The sequence below is a fragment of the Dasypus novemcinctus genome, chromosome 3 (assembly GCF_030445035.2).
Source record: "Dasypus novemcinctus isolate mDasNov1 chromosome 3, mDasNov1.1.hap2, whole genome shotgun sequence".
Lineage (NCBI taxonomy): Eukaryota > Metazoa > Chordata > Mammalia > Cingulata > Dasypodidae > Dasypus > Dasypus novemcinctus.
This window is the reverse complement of record NC_080675.1, coordinates 94,741,557-94,761,419: the sequence shown is the minus strand read 5'-3', so window position 1 is coordinate 94,761,419 and position 19,863 is coordinate 94,741,557. Positions and strand designations below refer to the sequence as shown.

Here is a 19,863-nt window from a genome sequence, read left to right as displayed (position 1 = left end):
ATCCAGTGACTTGTTGATTTACTTAGCTTTTGGCTAGATATTCCTACTATTGGGAATCCCAGCCTAAGGTTTAAAGGGAATGAATTGGTTTTTCTAATTTTCTCACTCTGGTTCCAAAAGCTGAATGAGTTAAATTGAAAAACCTGTAATGATCTTTGGTTTATTAACCCTTAAGAAGATTTTTAGAAAATATTATCTCAATTATAATATTGGCCTTTTCAAAATTAACCCATGTGGGTCAAAAAACAGGACACAGTACTGCAACCTGGGGAGTCAAGCTATTTGGCCTTGAAACTATGATTGTGAAAACAGGTTGATGAAAGCATGTAATTTTAGCAAAAAAACAATAACCATAGAAAGGAATTTCTCATTCTTGGGGCAATTTGAAGAGGATATTCTCTTTAAGAAACATGTGATCAAGTACGAAGAAAGAAACTATAGATGAAGAAAGAGAATCTCATTTCTAATTCAATTTGATGAATTAAAGATGGATGGACATTTTTCTTAGGGGATTTTAAAGGCTGAAAAAATGGATGTTAGGAGAGATTACAGTTATCTGTAAGATAGATATAACTATTTTCCAAATCTATCTTGGAAAATATTGCCCTATTGTACATAATAGGGGATTTCAGAGGTTGATGGCTTGAGAAGGGTTTGGTTTGGGTTCTAAATTCCAAAATGTATTTTTCAGGTAGAGAAATTATGGTATAGTTCAAAATTCTTTTCTGAATCCCAAAAAAGAGAAAAATTATGCTTTTGAACTAATCTACTCCTGTGGATGTAAGACCCATTTGACTGGACGATGTCAGTGAGGCATACTCAGGTTGAGTCTCCACTCTCTTTCTGGGTCTGATAAAAGCAGAGACAGGAAAAGGGAGCTGACATATTATACTGATCCTGCCATTTGAGAGAGAGGACTACAGGAAAACGGAAGGCCAAGAGGCTCAAGGAGCTGAGGCCCAGGGAGAGATGATCTATATGCCTGATAACTCACAACTGAATTCAGAAAGAAAGTGGAGCAGTCAAGACTGAAAGAGGAGGCCCAAAAAGAGACAAGCCCCGTGCTTGGTTGCCCACACCTGAACTCTGGGAGAAGGTCGATTCTGGAGGGGAATGCAGAGAACTTTGCAGAGATTGGCAGCATCTTGCTTCGCCTCGTGACCAGACATCAGGATCAAGAGTGGTTAACTTTTGTGGGAAAGAACCACTGGTGGTGCCTTGATTTGGACATTTCACAGCCTCAGAACTAGCTTTTACACAAATAAATTTCCATTATAAAAGTACCCTTTTCTGGTACTTTGCGTTGACAGCCTTTTGGCAAACTAAAACATATGATAAGTATAAAAAGGTAAATTTGTAGGCTCAAAATATAAGAGAAGTTTATTCACTCCTCTAAGTTTTCAACTGCCAATTAGTTATGCTACTTTGAGGTAGTTTCTGATCACAGCACATAGCTAAAGCAACTTTATGACAAAACTAACCATACATCACCCCTTTTTATAAAAATTTCTTTTAATAAATAAGCACTATACATAAATTAACTAAAAATGGATCTGGATTTAACCATAAAATGTAAAACTGTTAACATTTTAGCAAAATGCATAGGTGGAAATTTTGGGAACTGGGACTTGGCAAAGAGTTCTTAGATATGGGACCAAAAGCATAGTCCATAAAAGAAAAAAGAAAAAATAAATAAATAAATGAAGAGTAAAGAAAATTGGATCTCACAAATTAAAACGTCTAGTCTTCAAAATACCATATTAAAGGGAGAAAAGAGAAGCTGAAGATTGGAATCTAGATTATATAAAGAACTCTTAAAACTCAACAGAGAAACAATAAAGCTATCCAATTAAAATGTGAGCAAATATGAACAGATATTTCACCAAAGAGGAGATACATATTATACTCTGGAAAACAGTTTGGCAATACACGGACAGATGCTTAACTTCAGGGAAATGTAAATTAAAACCAGAAGGAGGTATCACTATCTACATATCAGAGTAGTGAAAATAAAATATAATGATAACACCAAATGCTGGCAAAAATGTGGAAAAACTGGATCACTCATACATTGCTGGTATGAGCATAGGCTTCTGGAAAATAGTTTCACAGATTCTAATGAAACTGATTATATGCTTTCATATGACCCAGCAATTGCACTCTTAAGCATTTATCCTAGACATATGAAAGTTTATGTTCACATTCAAAAACCTGTACATGAATGCTAAAAGCTAGAAATAACCCAAATGCCCTTCAATGAGCAAAGGGTGAAGCAAACTGTGGCATATCTATACCATGGAATATCATTCAGCAATATAAAGGAAAAAGCAATGTGACTACACCCAATAACTTGGTGAAAAAAAATCAATTTCTAATATAGAATATAACAATATTCTTGAAATAACAAAATGATAGAGATAAAGAACAGATTAGTGGTTGTCAGAGGTTAACACTGCAGTGATGGGATGAATGTGGCTACAAAGGGCAACAGGGAGAAGCTGTGTTGTCATAGAATGAGCAGTTGAGTATCTGAATGGAGGCTGTGCTCACGTGATGAAATTGCATTGAACAACATACACACATTCACATGCAAATAAGTGTATGTAAAAAGGGGGAAATCTAGATAAGTCCAGTAGATTTTCCCAATGTTCATTTCTAGGTTTAGATGCTGTACTGCTACTCTCAAGATATTACCAGTGGGGAGGTTTCCCATACATAATGAAGCTGTCTGTGAATCAAGAATTATTTAAAAATAAAAAGTTCATATATTTAAAAATAAACATAATTTTGAGTTAAACAACTGTGAGTCATCTCCTTTGGTTGGTCTGTTACATATCACATATTCAGCCTCTTGGTTCACTTAGTCCCTACAGCAAAGAGCTCCTGCACTAATCTTGTAATTTATCTTTTTTATCTTCTTTTTTGAGGTACATGTATTCAGAAACAGAGAAAAAAAGTGCCTTTTAAAAATGATTCGTAAGAAGGAGTTTTCTAAGTGAGGCTAAAATAAATCAAATCAGTGGAAGAGAAATTGTACACAAGTTAGAGTAATGATTTATCTACAAATCAAAGCAAAACCCAAAGAACAACTGTTTATACTCCTAGTACAATAAATTCAGAGTAGTTCATTTTTTCTTGTTTCTAAGTGGGATGATGTGACACATAAGCAATGAATCTGAAAGCTGATTCTTTTTTTCTGAGATGTGACTAATGGGGACAGAATGAGGTAATGGTGAAAATTCAAAGACAATTTATACAAATGATTTTTAATTAATTAAGATAAACACATGCTCAATTACAAAACCAGTGGCAGGTCATAAAAATAAAATAGATTGGGTAATACTACTTTTGTCATAGATATCTTAGCCTAGTGTTTCTAATTGTAATATCCTTATAAAAAGAGTTTATAATTTAAGTCAGGAGATTACTAAGGTTAAATTTCATAAGGTAACTAATCTTTAAATTCAATAGCTCTCCTTTTTATAGGAATGTTCTACTCTCTAAAATATGATTACCTTGGAATTTGTATATATATATTTGGAACTAGACCTGCTGATTTTTAAAGTCAAATGAAGACTAAATATGCAGAAAATAAGAAACAGTTTTGAAGCAGAAAAATAATAGGGATGAGATAGAGACAAGCCCTAACTGATATTACATAATATTATAAAACAGGAATAACTATAGTTGTTATTATTGAAAGTATAACTAGATAGATTTGATTGATGGTAGAAAAGAGAGAAGACAAAATAGACCCAAATTACATAAAGGAAATTACTATCCTACAAAGGTAATTCTAATCAGGGATAAAACAATGGATTATTCAGCAGATAATATTGGGACAATTGGCTAGTCACATGAAAAAATTGACCCCTTATCTTACTCTTTAGATAAAAATAATTCCATGTGGCTAACATTTTAGATGTAAGGATTAAATCTTAAACATACTATAAAGTTTTGTGATCTTAAAAATAGTCTTAGGTGGGTTCAGACTTTCTAAGCAAGGCCCAAACTTCCGAAGGCATAGTAAAGGTGACTACATGAAAATACACAAAAGCAAACATTTCTACATGAAAAGATTACCATATGTGGTGGTTTGAAAATGCATGTATCCCAGAAACTCTTGTTCTTAAAGCTAATCCATTCCGGTGGGTGGAAACCTATTATAAGTAGTGCTTTTTGATTATGTTACTTCAGTTAAAGCATGGCCTAGCATGGGTCTTAATCCTTTTTCTGGAGTCCTTTATAAATGGGGTGAATACAGAAAGAGAGAGAAAGCCACAGAAGCAAGAAACTGAAAGCAATGAAACCGGTAAGAGAAGGGAGAGACCAGGACACACCAGTATGTGACAAAAGTGTCTGGGATCTCTGGTAGCTGTTCTTCAGGGAGAAAACATTGCCTGATGATGCCTTGATATGGACATTTTTCTCAGTCTAAAACTATAAGTTTGTAAACTAATAAATTCCTATTTTTAAAAGCCAATCCATTTTATGGTATCTGTTTTCGGCAGCCTTCCAGACTGAAGCACCATATAAAAGCCAAATTCAACTGTGAAAATAGAACAAAAGTTTCAGATTATAGGGAAAAGATGTTCTTGCAATATGAAGAGTATTTCAGTTTCCTAGGCTACTTAAAGCAATGTACCATGAGATTGTTTGGCTGCAACAATAGGAATTCATTCACTTACAGTTAGAGTCTGGGAAAATGTCCAAATCAAGGTATCATCAAGGTGATGCTTTCTTCCTATCCTAAAGATCAGCTACTAGGATCCTGGACTTCTCTGCCACATGGCAAGGAACATGGAGTCATCTACTGGTTTCTCCCTTCTCTTCTGGGTTTCATTGCTTTCAATTTCTTGCTTCTGTGGCTTTCTCCCTATTTGACTGAATTTCATTTTGTTTACAAAGCACTCCAGTAAGAGGATTAAGACCCATCGTAAATGAGGTAGGTCATGCCTTAACTGAAGTAGTCTCATCAAAATGTTCTATTCACAATGGATTTCACACCCACAGGAATCCATTAAATTTAAGAACATGTCTTTCTGGGGTACATACAGCTTCAAACTACCACAAAGAGAAATTGCACTAAGAATAATAATAATGAATATTAATTGAAATCTCGCTATGTTCTAGCCATTATTCTATATTATATATCTATATAGATAGATTGTAATAGTAATCTATCTATCTATCTACCTATCTATCTACCTATCTACCTATCTATCTATCTATCTATCTATCTATCTATCATCTATCTACCAATCTATCTCAATCTAAATTTATGGAGAGAGAGAGTTGGTATATTCATATACCTATCTGCCTGTCTCTATCTATGGAGAGATAGTTGATCTAATTAGCTAGCTAGTTATCCATTCACCAATCCACCCATATGTCAATATATATTTCAAATGATTCTCAAAGCAGTTCTCTGAGGCATATACTGTTCTTTCTCCATAACTCAGTTGAGGAAACTAAGTCCCAGAGAGAGTCACTGAGACCTTGTTCTGAATTATGCAGCAAATAAATCATAGAGCTGGAGTTTGATCTCAGGCATTCTGACTCCAAAGCTTACAATTAAACAGAATTTTGAATAGACTTTTCAAAGAGATAAATGCAAATATATTTTTAATTATTTTTTTAAAAACCTAGCTTCACTCATGGTAAGCATACTCTGAATTAGGAAGTTTTACCTATTAATCAAGGAAATAAAAGACTGGTAATATAACATGTTGGCAAGGGAATGGAGAAGCAAACACTGATATGCTGTAGATGTATAAATTGCTATTGCTTGTTTAGATAAATTTTGGCAATATTTATTAAACAAAAATGCATGAAAACTCTGTCATAGTTTTTCTACTTTCAATAAATTTTTTAGGGAGTGTGGCAAGCATCATTGTACAGGATATTTATTTCAGCATAATTTGTGGTAGCAAAAGATTGGACACAACCTAATACTGCAAAAATACAAAACTTTTAAAGTAAAATATGGTACATCTATGGAGCAAAATACTGTGTAGCCTTTATTTATTTATTTATTTATTTTTTAAAAGATTTATTTATTTATTTAATTCCCCCCCTCCCCCAGTTGTCTGTTCTCTGTGTCTATTTGCTGCGTCTTGCTTCTTTGTCCGCTTCTGTTGTAGTCAGCGGCACGGGAAGTGTGGGCGGCGCCATTCCTGGGCAGGCTGCATTTTCTTTCGCACTGGGCGGCTCTCCTTACGGGGCGCACTCCTTGCGCGTGGGGCTCCCCTACGCGGGGGACACCCCTGCGTGGTGCTGCACTCCTTGCGCGCATCAGCACTGCGCATGGGCCAGCTCTACACGGGTCAAGGAGGCCCGGGGTTTGAACCGCAGACCTCCCATGTGGTAGACAGACGCCCTAACCACTGGGCCAAGTCAGTTTCCCTGTGTAGCCTTTAAATGATAGGGAATGCCTAAGTGATATTTTGACTGGCAAAAAACAAGGCAAAGAATGGAGTGCAAAGATTTGTCTGAAAAATAGTGTGCGTGTGTGTGTGAGCGTGAGCATGCAATGAGAGTAGTTGCCTCTGTGAATGAGAGCTGTGGTACTGAAAGTCAAATGGAGAGGGAAGAATTACTTTTCCTTTATCTTATTTACATAGTGTGAAGTGTGTATCATTTGCATGGATAATAATACTCTCCCAACTCCAAACACACACAGTAACTTATGAGTGTGTTTGGGGTCCAGAAATGGAGAGCTCTTTTTCCCCTTACTTTGCTCTTCCCTCCCTCTCTTCTAAGAGTTATCAGTTTGCCACCTCAGCACATGTGGTCTTGGTCCCTGTAGCCAGCCATACAATTATTTGCAGAAGGATTTCTTAATTTATATCCCCATTCTGTGCAAATTGCATCAGAGATTTCTAGACATATCCACAAGCTATTTGATTCCTGTATTTTTTTAGAGTTGTCCTTTTAAGGTGTCTCCTGCTGACATTTTGCATTCTTTAAAGGGAAACATAATCCATTATACCTACAATTTTGGATCAATTATTTATAACTTCTGGAGCAACTTAGCTTTAAAGTCCTCTCAAAGAACAATGAAACAAAAGTGCATCAAGAGAAGGCTATCCTGAATAATAATTTAAACCTCATAAACATTATCCCACCAAATAAGAAAAATGTTCTAATCTCAATACTTCTGTCTTTGTAATGTTATGAAGTAGGTGCAGTGAGATTGAGTTTGTGGCCACAAGGTGGCAGTGGTTCCATGGCCGTCATTTCACTGATGTCTTGAATTTCAAAAGCATGAAAGTTTCTAGAGGGCTTTTGATTGGCTGAGCCACCAACAGAAAGCATCTTTTTGAGCATTTGAGAACAAGAAATAAAACACAGAAACAGCTCCTCTGTGAACAGAAGCCTTAGGATCATCAAAAATTGTATCAAGACTGAGATAACAGGATGGAGAACGTGCTGGACTTCCCATTAATAGTCCTGTGGCTTCAGTTTGGCTGTAAGTTGGAGGCTGAGATGCAAATCAGAAGGGCACATTCATCCGAAGTGGGGGCCATCTGGGGTTTTAGTCCCAGGTCATCCTAGGTTTCCTGTTGGATGTTTTCAAAGTTGCTACACTGCTGAAATGAAAGCTTTTTCTCATTTCTGATTTTTTCCCTGAACAGTGTTGAGTGGAGAAGACCGGGTAGAACAGCATCCTCAGATTCTGAGACCCCAGGAGGGAGACCGTTCCAGCCTCAACTGCAGTTACTCAGTCAGCAATTTTCAAGGGCTGCAGTGGTATAGGCAGGATCCTGGGAAAGGCCCTGAACTCCTGTTATTTCTGTATTCAGTTGGAGATGAAAAGCAGAAAGAAAGACTAACAGCCACATTATCAAAGAAGGAAAGTTTCCTGCACATCTCAGACTCTACACCTGAAGACTCAGCCACTTACTTCTGTGCTGTGAAGACACAGTGCTCCCCTGGCACCTGCAATCTGTATCAAAACTCTGCAGTGAGAGCTCTGGAATAGGGCAGAGGCATCTTTGTTGTATTTTCTCCACAAAGGAGTATTTAGCAAGGGATCCCATGGAGAATAAGGTCTTGTGACTTAGCCAGTGGGCAGAGATGCATAAATCCACATTAAGGCTGATCCTGTCCAGTTAATTTGGTGCAACATGTTCATGAATCAGTCTGCCCTTAAAACAGTCCAGAGCTTCTTGCTCATAAATTCAGAAGAGAGAGGAGACCCTGCACAGGCACACACACATTTCCATGAAATATTGTTTTTTCTCTTGCAGTTTTCAGAATAATGTGGACACATGCCTATAAGTAAATCTTTTTCTGTTTTAATACCACCTTCCACATCCCTACATGTCTCCTTTCCTTTGTAATCAAATTAATTGAAAGAATTGTCTATATGCACTGTCTCCATTTCCTCATCTGCCATTGTTCACCGCACTTGAATCCGGCATCTGGTAGCATTTGCCGCTGTTGGCATCACTCCTCCAGAAAAGATTCCACTTTAACATCAGTGACTTTAGTGTGATATAGCTAATTGGTATTTTTTAGTCCTCATCTCATCTGAGATTGACAGCAGTACTTTGCAATGATCTTTCCTCCCTTCTTTTTAAAATCATTTTTTATTTTTATCAAAACAATACACACATGTATTTACAAAATCGAGTAGCACTGTCCTTTGCCCCACCCCTCCACACACCCTGGTCCTGCCTCCCTGATGGAACCATTTTTAATTCTGTTGATGGTATCGATATTTATCTCAGTATTTTTGAGATGTTTATTTGCTTTTTCTTCTAATTTTGAAATTGCTGCATATCATACACAAAGTGCACAGCTCAATGGAATGTTGTATTTATTTATATCCATGTAATATCACTTATATCTATATATTGAAATTTTCTGCCACTGCAGATTTCCAAGTGCCCCTTCCAACTGCCCACTCCCCACCCCCAAGTAACCACTATTCTCACTTCTCTCACTTCATGAACTTCATGAAACTGAAATTATATAATATGTACTGTCTTATATGAATTCCTTCATTCAATATACCTTTACAATTCATTAATGTTATTTATATCATTGGTTCTTGGTTATTGATGTGCAGAATTTCTCTATATGAATATGCAGTGATCCATTCTCCTTGAAACAGACGTGTGAGTTGCTTTTATTGTTTATAGTTTAGGGCCATTATGAAAAAGTCTGCTATAAACATTCATTTAAATATCTTTCATTTAACATGTACACTTATTACTCTTGGGTAATTCCACCATTGTGGACTTACTAAGTCTTTTGAGGTACGTATAGCTTTAGTGGTATTGGAAAATGGTTTTCCAAAAGGTTGAACCAGCATACACTCTGAAGAGCAATGTATGGGGGTCCCAATTACTCCATATTTTCACCAACAAATGGTATCTACACTTTTGTTCTTTGTTTTTAATTTAAGCCATTCTGATGATGTGTAGTGTATCTCATTGTGGTTATAATTTTTTTCCTTGAATAATATGTTGGACACTTTTTAAATATGATCATAGTCCATCTGAATGTTCTTTTCTGTTCAATATCCGTTCAAGTCTTTTACTTATTTTTTTAGATGGGTTATTTGTCCACTTACTATTCATTTTAGGCATTATTTCTACATACTGGTTAAGAACCTTTGTCAAAAACTTGTGTTATGAGTTCTCTTACAATCTGCTGCTTGACTATTTATTTTCTTAATGATATCCTCTGATGTATAGAAGTTCCTAATTTTAATAAAGTCTAGTTAATCTATCATTTTCATTTATGAATAAGTTTTAGGTCCTGTTTCAAAATCTTTGCCTACTTCACAGCATGGGCATGTTTTTCCATTTAGGACCACATTCTACCTCAAATCAATTTTCATGTATAGTGGGAAATAGACATCACAGATCATATATATATTATTCATATTACCATAGGAATGTCCAATTTCTCCATGACCATTTAATGAAAAGACCACTTTTCTCCAGCTAAACTGCAGTGGTTACTTTGTCATAAATCAAGAGACCATACCTAAGTAGGTATTTTTCTAGATTCTCTGTTTTATTTCGTCTATTTGTCCATTATTCCACCTATACCATAAGGTTTTTATTAATGTAGCTCTTACCCATTAGTGTTTTTTCTTCATGCTTGTTCTATTCTCAATATTGTTTTAGCTATTCTAGCTCCTTTACAATTCCATAGAAATTCTAAAATCAGCTTTACAATTTCCACAAAATTTCTGCAGTGATCTTGATTTGGGTTGCATTAAATCAATAGATTTGCTCATCATAGGGAGGCAGGGATTTAAAAATGCAAGAGATGTAAAGACACTGAGTGTAATCTGACTACCTTTTGATGAAGACTGATGACTGGTGGGGGACTTGGCCCAGTGGTTAGGGCGTCTATCTACCACGTAGGAGGTTTGCGGTTCAAACCCCGGGCCTCCTTGACCTGTGTGTAACTGGCCCATGTGCAGTGCTGATGTGCACAAGGAGTGCCCTGCCACGCAGGGGTGTCCCCCACGTAAGAGAGCCACACATGCAAGGAGTGCGCCCCGTAAGGAGAGGCGCCCAGCACGAAAGAAAGTGCAGCCTGCCCAGGAACGGTGTCTGACACATGGAGAGCTGACACAAGATGACACAACAAAAAAAGAAACACAGATTCCCATGCTGCTGACAACAACAGAAGCGGACAAAGAAGAAGACGCAGCAAATAGACACAGAGAACAGACAACCGGGCTGGGGGTGGGAAGAGAAATAAATAATAAATAAATAAATCTTGAAAAAAAAAAAAGGACTGATGACTAATCACTCACTCATTAATGGAGTCTAAACAAAATTAATTATCCCTACATCTCCTTTGTGGTGAGGGGGATGAGGGAATGTCTAGAAGGAAAAGAAGAGTAGAAACTTCCTGATTTATGGAGAGAGATAGAAATGTCCTTTTACTCATATCATCTGGTTTTGTTGTTTATTAACCTTTTCAGCTCACAGCCTTACAGTCTGCACAATGTATATATCTTGCATTAAGAGGAGAAGATCAGAAAACTACCATGGCGTTCTTGCCTAACCATCACAGTAGGTAATTTTCTTCTTCTGACCAGGAGCAAATAAAACTTTGTCCTTAATTTGAGGTAAAAAACTTAGCATCAAGTCAAAAAGGCTGACCAAATGCTTAGTAGGATTGGAGGTGGGCACCCCAACACAGAGCTGTGTTCTGTCAAATTTGTGACTTCTATGTATAAAAAGGAAATTTCTCCAAATTTCCAAATAGGAAGGAAAAAAATGATATTTCTTCAGATAATATTTTTATCAAAGGCTACGTCAAATGCTTTCTGGATTAATTTATCTGAAAACTCTTTGTTTCTCTGGTATGTGTTCTATTAAATTTAAAAATTATTTTTCAAGCAGCCATACATGTCATAATTTATATTTTCTTGTCCATTTCCCATATAATTTTACTGTTGCACATCTCTTTTAGATTTCTTGTAAAGACTTTGTTGTTGTCTTAATTTGCTTATGTTTCCTACTAGACTATAGAATTTTATTGCTCTTTTTTTTTTTTAATAGAATCTCTCTGTATTATACTGTTATGTGATTATTGTTGGGAATTCACTCAGTGAATATGTTAGTAATCTTATTTTTTGTCTTAATTTTAAGATACATGGCATTAGATTTTGACTGTTGGAATAACATTTTCTGATAATCTTGAATACATTGGCTTTATCTTATAACAGTATTACAGTGTTACATAAGGTTTAATTAATTGAAAATTCACATCAGGAACATATTTCAAAATGTATTGACTTTTTTCTTATCTTGCATGGTTATATGGATTTTCTCTTTTCTTTTTTTTTAGCCTGACAAATTATCTTAATAGATATTCTAATGTTGAAAACCTTACTGTTCCCCAGAGGACAACATTGTTGTTAGTCATTTATTGTGCCTCCAGATAGTTTTTATATATCTTACGCATTTATTTTATTTTATTATTGTTCTATTATTATCTTTTTTATAAGATACATAGATCACACAAAATATATCTTACTTATATTTATTTTATTTTATCATAGTTACTATGGTGTATTTATTGTTAAGATTCATTTATTATTAAGATATATTTTATTTTTCTTACTATGTATGCTCTTACTTAGTAAACTTCCAGATATATTTTTCACATAAGTATGGACACTACTAGAGTAGCATGACATAAAAAAGATTCCAACTCCCATACAAACAAAAAATATGAAACCAAAGCTCCAGAGCTCACTAAAACACAGAATAAACAAACCAATGTTCTGCGTCATGTGAGGCAAATTGTTGCCTCAGGCAACTGAACAATGAGAATCTGCGTTCTGGGCTAGAGTTCCAGGTCCACATCACAGAGCTACTGAAGAGTCACAAAGAGTTCTTGAGCTTGAGAGAAGGGATAAAAGAGTAAGGTGACCCCAAACTCTCCCCCACCTTAGAGGGTATCTTTTAACCACTATTCTAAATTTCTTCAAGAACAACTTTTTCAGAACTAGCTAGCAGATAGCAGACAGACTAAAATTTAAAATTAAACAACAATTGTTGCTTGTTCAATATTTGTTTCCTACTGATATACTGATAAATATACAAATTTATTTTGGCAATCATGCAACCCCAAACCATTTCTCTAGTCTCCTTCCTTCTTTCTTTCCATCCTCCCTCCCTCCCTTCCTTCCTTCCTCTCTCCCCCCTTCCTTCTCTCCTCTTCTCCACTCTTCCTATTTTATGTATAGAACATCTCAAAGCCAGTTTTTAAAACATTTATAAAATACTTTAGAAGATTGTTGTCATTCTTTTTGACTGCCCAGAATCAAGACCCATTTTCTTGTTACAATAATAAAATTTTTGAGTAGTTAACAAGTAAATGCCAGGCCCTGCTTCAAATAGTTTATATATTTTTTAATCTCATTCATACTTTTCAACAAATTAATACCCATCACTCATATTTTACAGTCAAAAGGATATATACTGAGGATATATATTGCATAGGGACATCTAAAATTGGCCTAGATGGTCTGCCTGCAGACCTTTTTGTCTTGTACACTACTGCATTCTGCCACAGAAACTGGAAATATCAAATATTCACATATCAGCCTCCTACACAGATAGATGTGGGCACAAGGCTTGGGATCCAACAATCAGACACATCATCATCACACTTTTACTCATGTTGTCTTATGCAAAAAGGAAAAGACCAAGAGTTTTCTTTTTGAGGAATAACATTAGTTGCAACAAGGTGTAGATCACAATTTCCTGGGCAGCAGGGGCAGTGGAACTGCAATGGCAAGCAGTGTCCTGCACCAGCAGCCTTAAAGGCAGAAACTGCCACGCCTGGAGCTCAGAAAAGGAGCCAGCTGTATACTCTCAGGGAGAATTCTCCAAAGTTATTTTCTGCATCATTCCTAACTAGGTAACTTTTGAGTCGAGTTCTAAGACACTACTGGAGACTCAGAGGCAAACCCAACAATCATTTCATTTATTCCTTTTCTACTTTAATTCAGCCAGAGTCAGTTAAAACTTTGATGTGTATGTAATCTTATTCCAGCATTAGGCAATTTAGGAAAGAGGAAGAAAAGGACGCTCAACATACATTTTCAGAGGTTGCAATATTTGTAAGAAACCTAACAGTGCTTATCACAAACTCTAGTCTTCTCATGTAAATTTGGAATTAATAGTAATATTTACTTTATAGGACTTGTTGTGAGGGTTAAATAAAATAACTCTAAAGTGTCGGAGTCACGGACCTGAAGGGTATCAGGAATGAAAGACAAAGAGAGATTGGAATCAGGGGATCTGAGAGCATTGAAGCCTCAAGCTCATCAGACAAGTTTATTAATATCAGGGGCTTCTTTATATACCCCAAGCAACCGTGAGAACCAGCAACTATTCTAGCTAACTATTTCCATAACTTCATTAATGAAAACACAGTGCACAGTTAAGATAGTAACTAAAGCCCAAGATGTTCTATTATGTTATTGAAACAAATATACTCATAAATCTTGTTGCCCAGGTTACTTGAGATATCAAGTCTGGGTTCTGCTGGAATGTTATATTTCCCAGAGAGATTAGCCACCTGCAGGTACATCTCCAGGGACAGCATGACCCAGTGGTCAGAAAGTAACTTGTTACCATGGAAACAGCATGCCTTTGTTTCCCACACTAAAGTCCTTAGAAAAGTATATGTTAAGGGTAAAGTAAAGATTAGCAAATACAATTGTTATCCTGGGGCTTTGCCTTATCTGGAAATCATGCAATCTTTCCCAGCATGCAAAAAGGAGCAACAGAAGAGTTCAATAAAGACAGAGAAGATGGAACACCTGTATAATTTCTTCAGAATTAGGCAGTGCACTCTTCCACCAGAGCAGTCTATTAGCGTGATGATGTTGCCACCACAAGGTGGCAGTGCCTCTCCCTTCTCAGAGTCACCTACTTGCTTTGAAATCAGCATGTGTGTATTGAAAGCAAAGGATTGAGCTTTCCTCTGATTGGTGAGGTAAGACAACTGAATATCACACTAGGGGTGGGGTGGAAGGCAAGAATTTGATACATACTCTGTTACGAGAACTGACTCTTGGACCTTGGCTCCATTTCAGTTCCAGAACTGGGTCTTCTTGAGCACAATTAGAAGAAGAATGGAGAAACTTCTGGGAATGTCTTTGGTGATTTTATTGCTTCTTCTAGCCAGTGAGTTGCGGGCTCTTGGTGATGGGAACAGAGTCAAGAAAACTGAGGGATAAAGGGTTCTTGCTAATTTGGAAATGTACAAGGGATTAGGGAAAATGCAAACACTAGAGAATGAAAATGCCACGAGTGACTGCTGGTCTCTGCCTTGTGTTTCTTCCTAGGTGTGAACAGCCAAGTAGAACAGAGTCCCCAGGCCTTGAACATCCAGGAGGGTGAAAATGCCACCATGAACTGCAGTTATAAAACCAGTATAGAGAGCTTACAATGGTATAGACAAGATTCAGGCAGAGGCCTTTCCTTACTAATTCTAATACGTACAAATGAGAGGGAGAAACTCAGTGGAAGACTAAGAGCCACGCTTGACACCTCCACCCAGTTCAGTTCACTGTTCATCATGGCTTCTCAGACTGCAGACACCACGGCTTACTTCTGTGCTGTGGATGCACAGTGTTCACCAGGCACCTGCAGCCCCTACCCAAACCCTTCCTGAGCTGTTGTTTGGAAGCTCTGACTTCTACATGGGTGGGTAGAGTCAGTGGTTATATCTTCCTAATAAGGAGAGTTAGAAGCAGCTGGCAATGTGAAATGTAGTATCCTCTTAAATTCATGATGCTCTGGAAATATCTTAACCTGGGGCAAAGGACAACAAATTTGGAGTGGAAAGTGAAATATCAGACTCAGTTCTGCCAATACTGAGTATGCAAATTAGACACATCATTATTATAACAACCTTCAATTTCCTTACCTGAAATGAAGGATTTGGATTGATGAGCTGAAAATATCTTTCAACCTCTAATTTAAAAGAAGGAGAAGGAGAAGGAGAAGAAGAAGCATTGAACATTATGAGAGGAACCGTCCAGTATTAGAAGGTCTCGTCTCTCCTATGCACAGCTCCCTGAGTCCAAGATGGGCCTTTGAGATGGATGAGATTATTATTATATTCCTCTAATTCCTGTATAGGAAACAGTAGATTTATCAGGCATTGACATTAGAGGGGTCTTAGTACTCTCTAACTTTTTATTTTACAGCCGAGGGAGTGGAAACATTGTGTTGTTGAAAGCACCTGAACTCTGGAGTAACAGAGACATAGACCTGAGTATCATTGAGGTTTTTACTGATTGTGTGCTTTTCAAGCTTCAATTTCTCTGCAAGGAAAATGGGAACTTCTAAGAAAGTCATATATTTTTTTCCCATCCAGTGAGATATATATATGTTTTCCACTACTAGATTCTGAAACGTATTTTTGAAAGTGGGTATATCTATTGTCAAATACTTACAGTTTTCTTTCCATTTATTCTTGCTTCTAGTCAGATAAATAAATGCTAACTAAAGTTCATGCAACATAGTTTTAATACTAATTAAAATGTGCTTGCAGAGGAAACAAGGGAATTTGTTTTTATGTGCATTGTTGTGAGAAAATTTAGGGGCCAGGGGCAAGCTTGTAAAGGGCAGGGGTTCCCAAATACTAGACCTTGAAACATCATCATCACCCACATCTGAATCACCTAGAGCATCCTTGAAGACTGGATTTCCAGACTCTAGCCCAGCTTATTCAATCAATCTTTCATGAAGTGTCCCAGGAGTTTGTATTATTAATGAACATCATTTGTGTCTATTACAGATTGGTTCAATTTTCTGTTACAGAAAACTCAAATAAGAATGTCTTAACCAATGGATTTTATTCTTCTCACACATAAAGAAGCTCTATGCTATACAGTCCAGGCCTTGTGTGATGGCTTCATTTTATTATCAAGGATCTGGAGTCATTCTATTTCTCAATCTTAAAATGTCACCTTGTTATTATGCTTTCAAGAAACTGCTAGGGAGTCATCCAATGTATACACCTTCCAGGCACAAAGAAGGAAGACAAAGAGCAAGTGGTACATGTCAGCTGAGTCAATCATTTCCAGAAGTCTCATCAAAAATCTTCCACTTAAGTTTCATTTACTTGTGTTATCCAATGTCTCCATACTCTCCCATTTGCAAGGGAGCCTGGGATATCAAAAATACATATAAATATTTTATCTGAGCATGTTTCCCTCCACATCACAAGTGTTGTTCTATTAGTAAGAAATATGGAGAGTGGAAATTGTTGGGCAACTAGCACTTTCTTCCATAACCTCAGTTTAGGGCAAATAGAACTCATGATTTTTTGGTACATAATTATTCCTCTTTGACACACCATATCCAAACTATCTTCTGCTAATGTTGAATTTATCTCCTAAAAGTCTTCCAGAAGATAGCCATTCTCTTCATTTTCATCTCCACAACTCTAACTAAAAATCTACCTTCACCCTTTTTTGCTCTCCTGTCCCTCACACACTTGACATACCCTGTCACTTCTCAAAACTCTTCTTTTTACTGCAGCAAGGGTGATCTTGTCAGAGTACAAATTTGATCATGCTAGGCACCTGGACCCCATTTGCTCTTCGCACAAAGAAAAACTTTTTAATGAGAGCTATAAAACTTTGCATAGCTTAGTAGCCCTTGCTACCTCTTCAGACTCATTCCACAGTGTACTCTCTCATTCTCTTTCACACCCCATTCCCTTCTCTTTTCCTTTTCTTCAATACTAGCCTAATACAAGTTTCTTGAAAGCACCTCATTCCTTCTTATTACTCTCTCCCAGTAGCCATTTTTCTTTTCTTTTTCTTTTTCCTAAAATTATTTTCTTCCTCTCAAAAGTGTAAAAACTAGTAAATGTCTACTGATACTTGCACATCTGTTCAAAAGTCAGTAACTGAAGAGAGTTCAATGTGCTCTCTTAGAATCATGTTCCTCTGCCTTTTCAAACTTTCACTTGTTCCTTTATTCCTTTGGTTATTTGATTAGTATCTAGAATAGCTGTCTCCACTGACACCCTGGGTGCTCCTTTATGGTAGGGGTCATATCTGTGTTTCTTGTCCTGGAATCTTCAGCAGCAAAGTGTCTTAGGCATTAAGATCATCAAATCTCCTTCTTTCTATTCATTAACTTATTTAATATAAACCTTTATTTTAAGCCTCTTCAAAGAGTTGTAATAGTGAAAAAAACAACAAGAAAATAAGCCTGGATTTCTCAGACTGCAGTCCATGGATCTTTTGAGGTATGTAGATAAATTCTAGGGCATAGTAGAGGCAAACTATGGCCCATAGGTCAAAGCAGTAGGCCACCTGGTTTTGCAAAGAAAGTTATATCAGAAAATACCCATACAGATTCATACACACATGGCCTATGGTTACTTTGTGGCTACAAAGCACAGTTGAGAAGCTGCAGCAAAGACCATATGACCCACAAGACATAAAAGATCTACTGCTGGTCCTGTATAGAAAAATAGTTTGTCAAACCCTGGGGTAGAGTCATACATGCGAACTTTTAGATTTGGAGGTTTCTTTTTGATGACAACAAAATACAATAAAAAGGCATAGTTCCAGTGATCTGTATGATCACCTTATAACAGAATACTCCCTTGGTTTTGATGCCTGAGTTTGCTTTTGTGTTTTCTATGGAATTTTTATCAAATAAAGGGCATATGGTATAATGGCATTCTACACATTAAGGCATCACTGTGCTTAAAATGGAGAGAAGTACCCTAAATTTTTGGTTATTCTATCACACAAGGTATTACAAACAGGCCATGAGCCAAAGAATCTGTGTTACCAGAGTTACCACCATCTTTCATTGAAAGAGGATGTGTTGCTTACATTCAGGGTAGGTATGTATCAACATGCAATTCATTAGATGCAAGAATAGTAGTAAATGCTCATTATGTATTTTTCAGCATTTAGTTTTTAGGTGCTTCATCAAATAACAAATTTGTATAGTGAGAACTTGAATATTTTTGAAAAGTAAAAGTAAAAATAGCATCAGTTACTAACTTCAATCACTCAGATGACATCAAACTGCATATCACTTTAAACAAGTTCATAATTGACACACTTTGACAGATTTTTTATTACTTCTATACTAACCCGTAAGTTTCAGCAAAAGACATCCCTCACATTAATGTTTTCATTTGCATTTTATGGATTTATAGTCTGCTTGGTAGCTGTATAAGATCTATGAGCTTAAGAAATTTATACCTAATTTGATTATTATATATATTAAGATACCAGCACTTAAAAAAAAATAGCCACCATGAGAATATAAAAAATATATTTTAAAAGATACATGGATCACACAAAATATTACATTAAAAAATACAGGAGGTTCCCATATGCCACACTACCCACGCTCCCCACTTTTCCCACATCAACAACTTCTTTCATTAGTGTGGTACATTCATTGCAATTGATGGATACATTTTGGAGCACTGCTGTACAGCATGGATTATAGTTTACATTGTAGTTTACACTCTCTACCAGTGAGAGTGGGGCCTTTTAAGAATACCCATACCTTACTTAACTTAGAGAAACACTGGGGTAATTATGAGAGGCATCTGTTATCCAGGTCCTGCAGTTTTTTCCTGGAAGAAGATGGTCAAGCCAGGACCTAAGACAATAGCCCTTCACACAGACTCTTCCTTATCAGAAGACAATTGTACTCACCAGATATATTCACATCTTCATTTATGCATTCACTCTTCAGATATTTTTTTGAGCACATACTATGAGCTAAGGGCCTGTATATTTTGGGAATTGACTACTGAGACTGATTTGAGTTAAGTTCTGATCTCAGGAGCACCAAGTCCAGTTTGAGACACAGAACACAAATGATTCTAATAGGGTGTGGTAAAGACAGTGGTAGATTTGTACACAGGTATGGTAGGAAAAGAGATGGGCATACCTCAGGCTGAAGGTGGATGCTTTCACAAGGACATAGCTGCAAACTGGCTCTTAAAGAATGAAAAGGCATGATCCAGGCAAAGCATAGGGGAGAGAAGGGAGGCATTCTAGGCAAAGGCACTCATTCCCTGGTTCCAGGGCCTGGTGGGTAATATGCCAAGAAAATATCTCAGAACATTCCTTTCCATGCTCTCAGGACACCCTAAAACTGGCTTAGTGTGGATGGACATTAGGTGCTGGTGCTGGGGAGACTCAAGGGTGCCATACTGCCCTGCACCTCAGGGTGACAGAGGATTTCCCCTTGCTTCTGCCCCAGGCACTGCTATATAGTCTGTAAAGAAAATGTGTACTGTGTCCTTCCTGGAGCTCCACCCATGACCCCAGACACCCATTTCCCTCCTATGCCTGCAATGTAA

The 19,863-nt window shown here is 36.9% G+C and overlaps 1 gene segment (V, D, J or C); it reads left to right on the top strand.

The window, feature by feature from the left end:
* The first annotated feature begins 7,419 nt into the window (after positions 1–7,419).
* On the top strand, positions 7,420–7,984 carry LOC101433219 (T cell receptor alpha variable 20-like). The segment is given in 2 exon segments: positions 7,420–7,471; positions 7,638–7,984. Coding segments are annotated over 2 exon segments (399 nt in total).
* Positions 7,985–19,863: the final 11,879 nt, after the last annotated feature.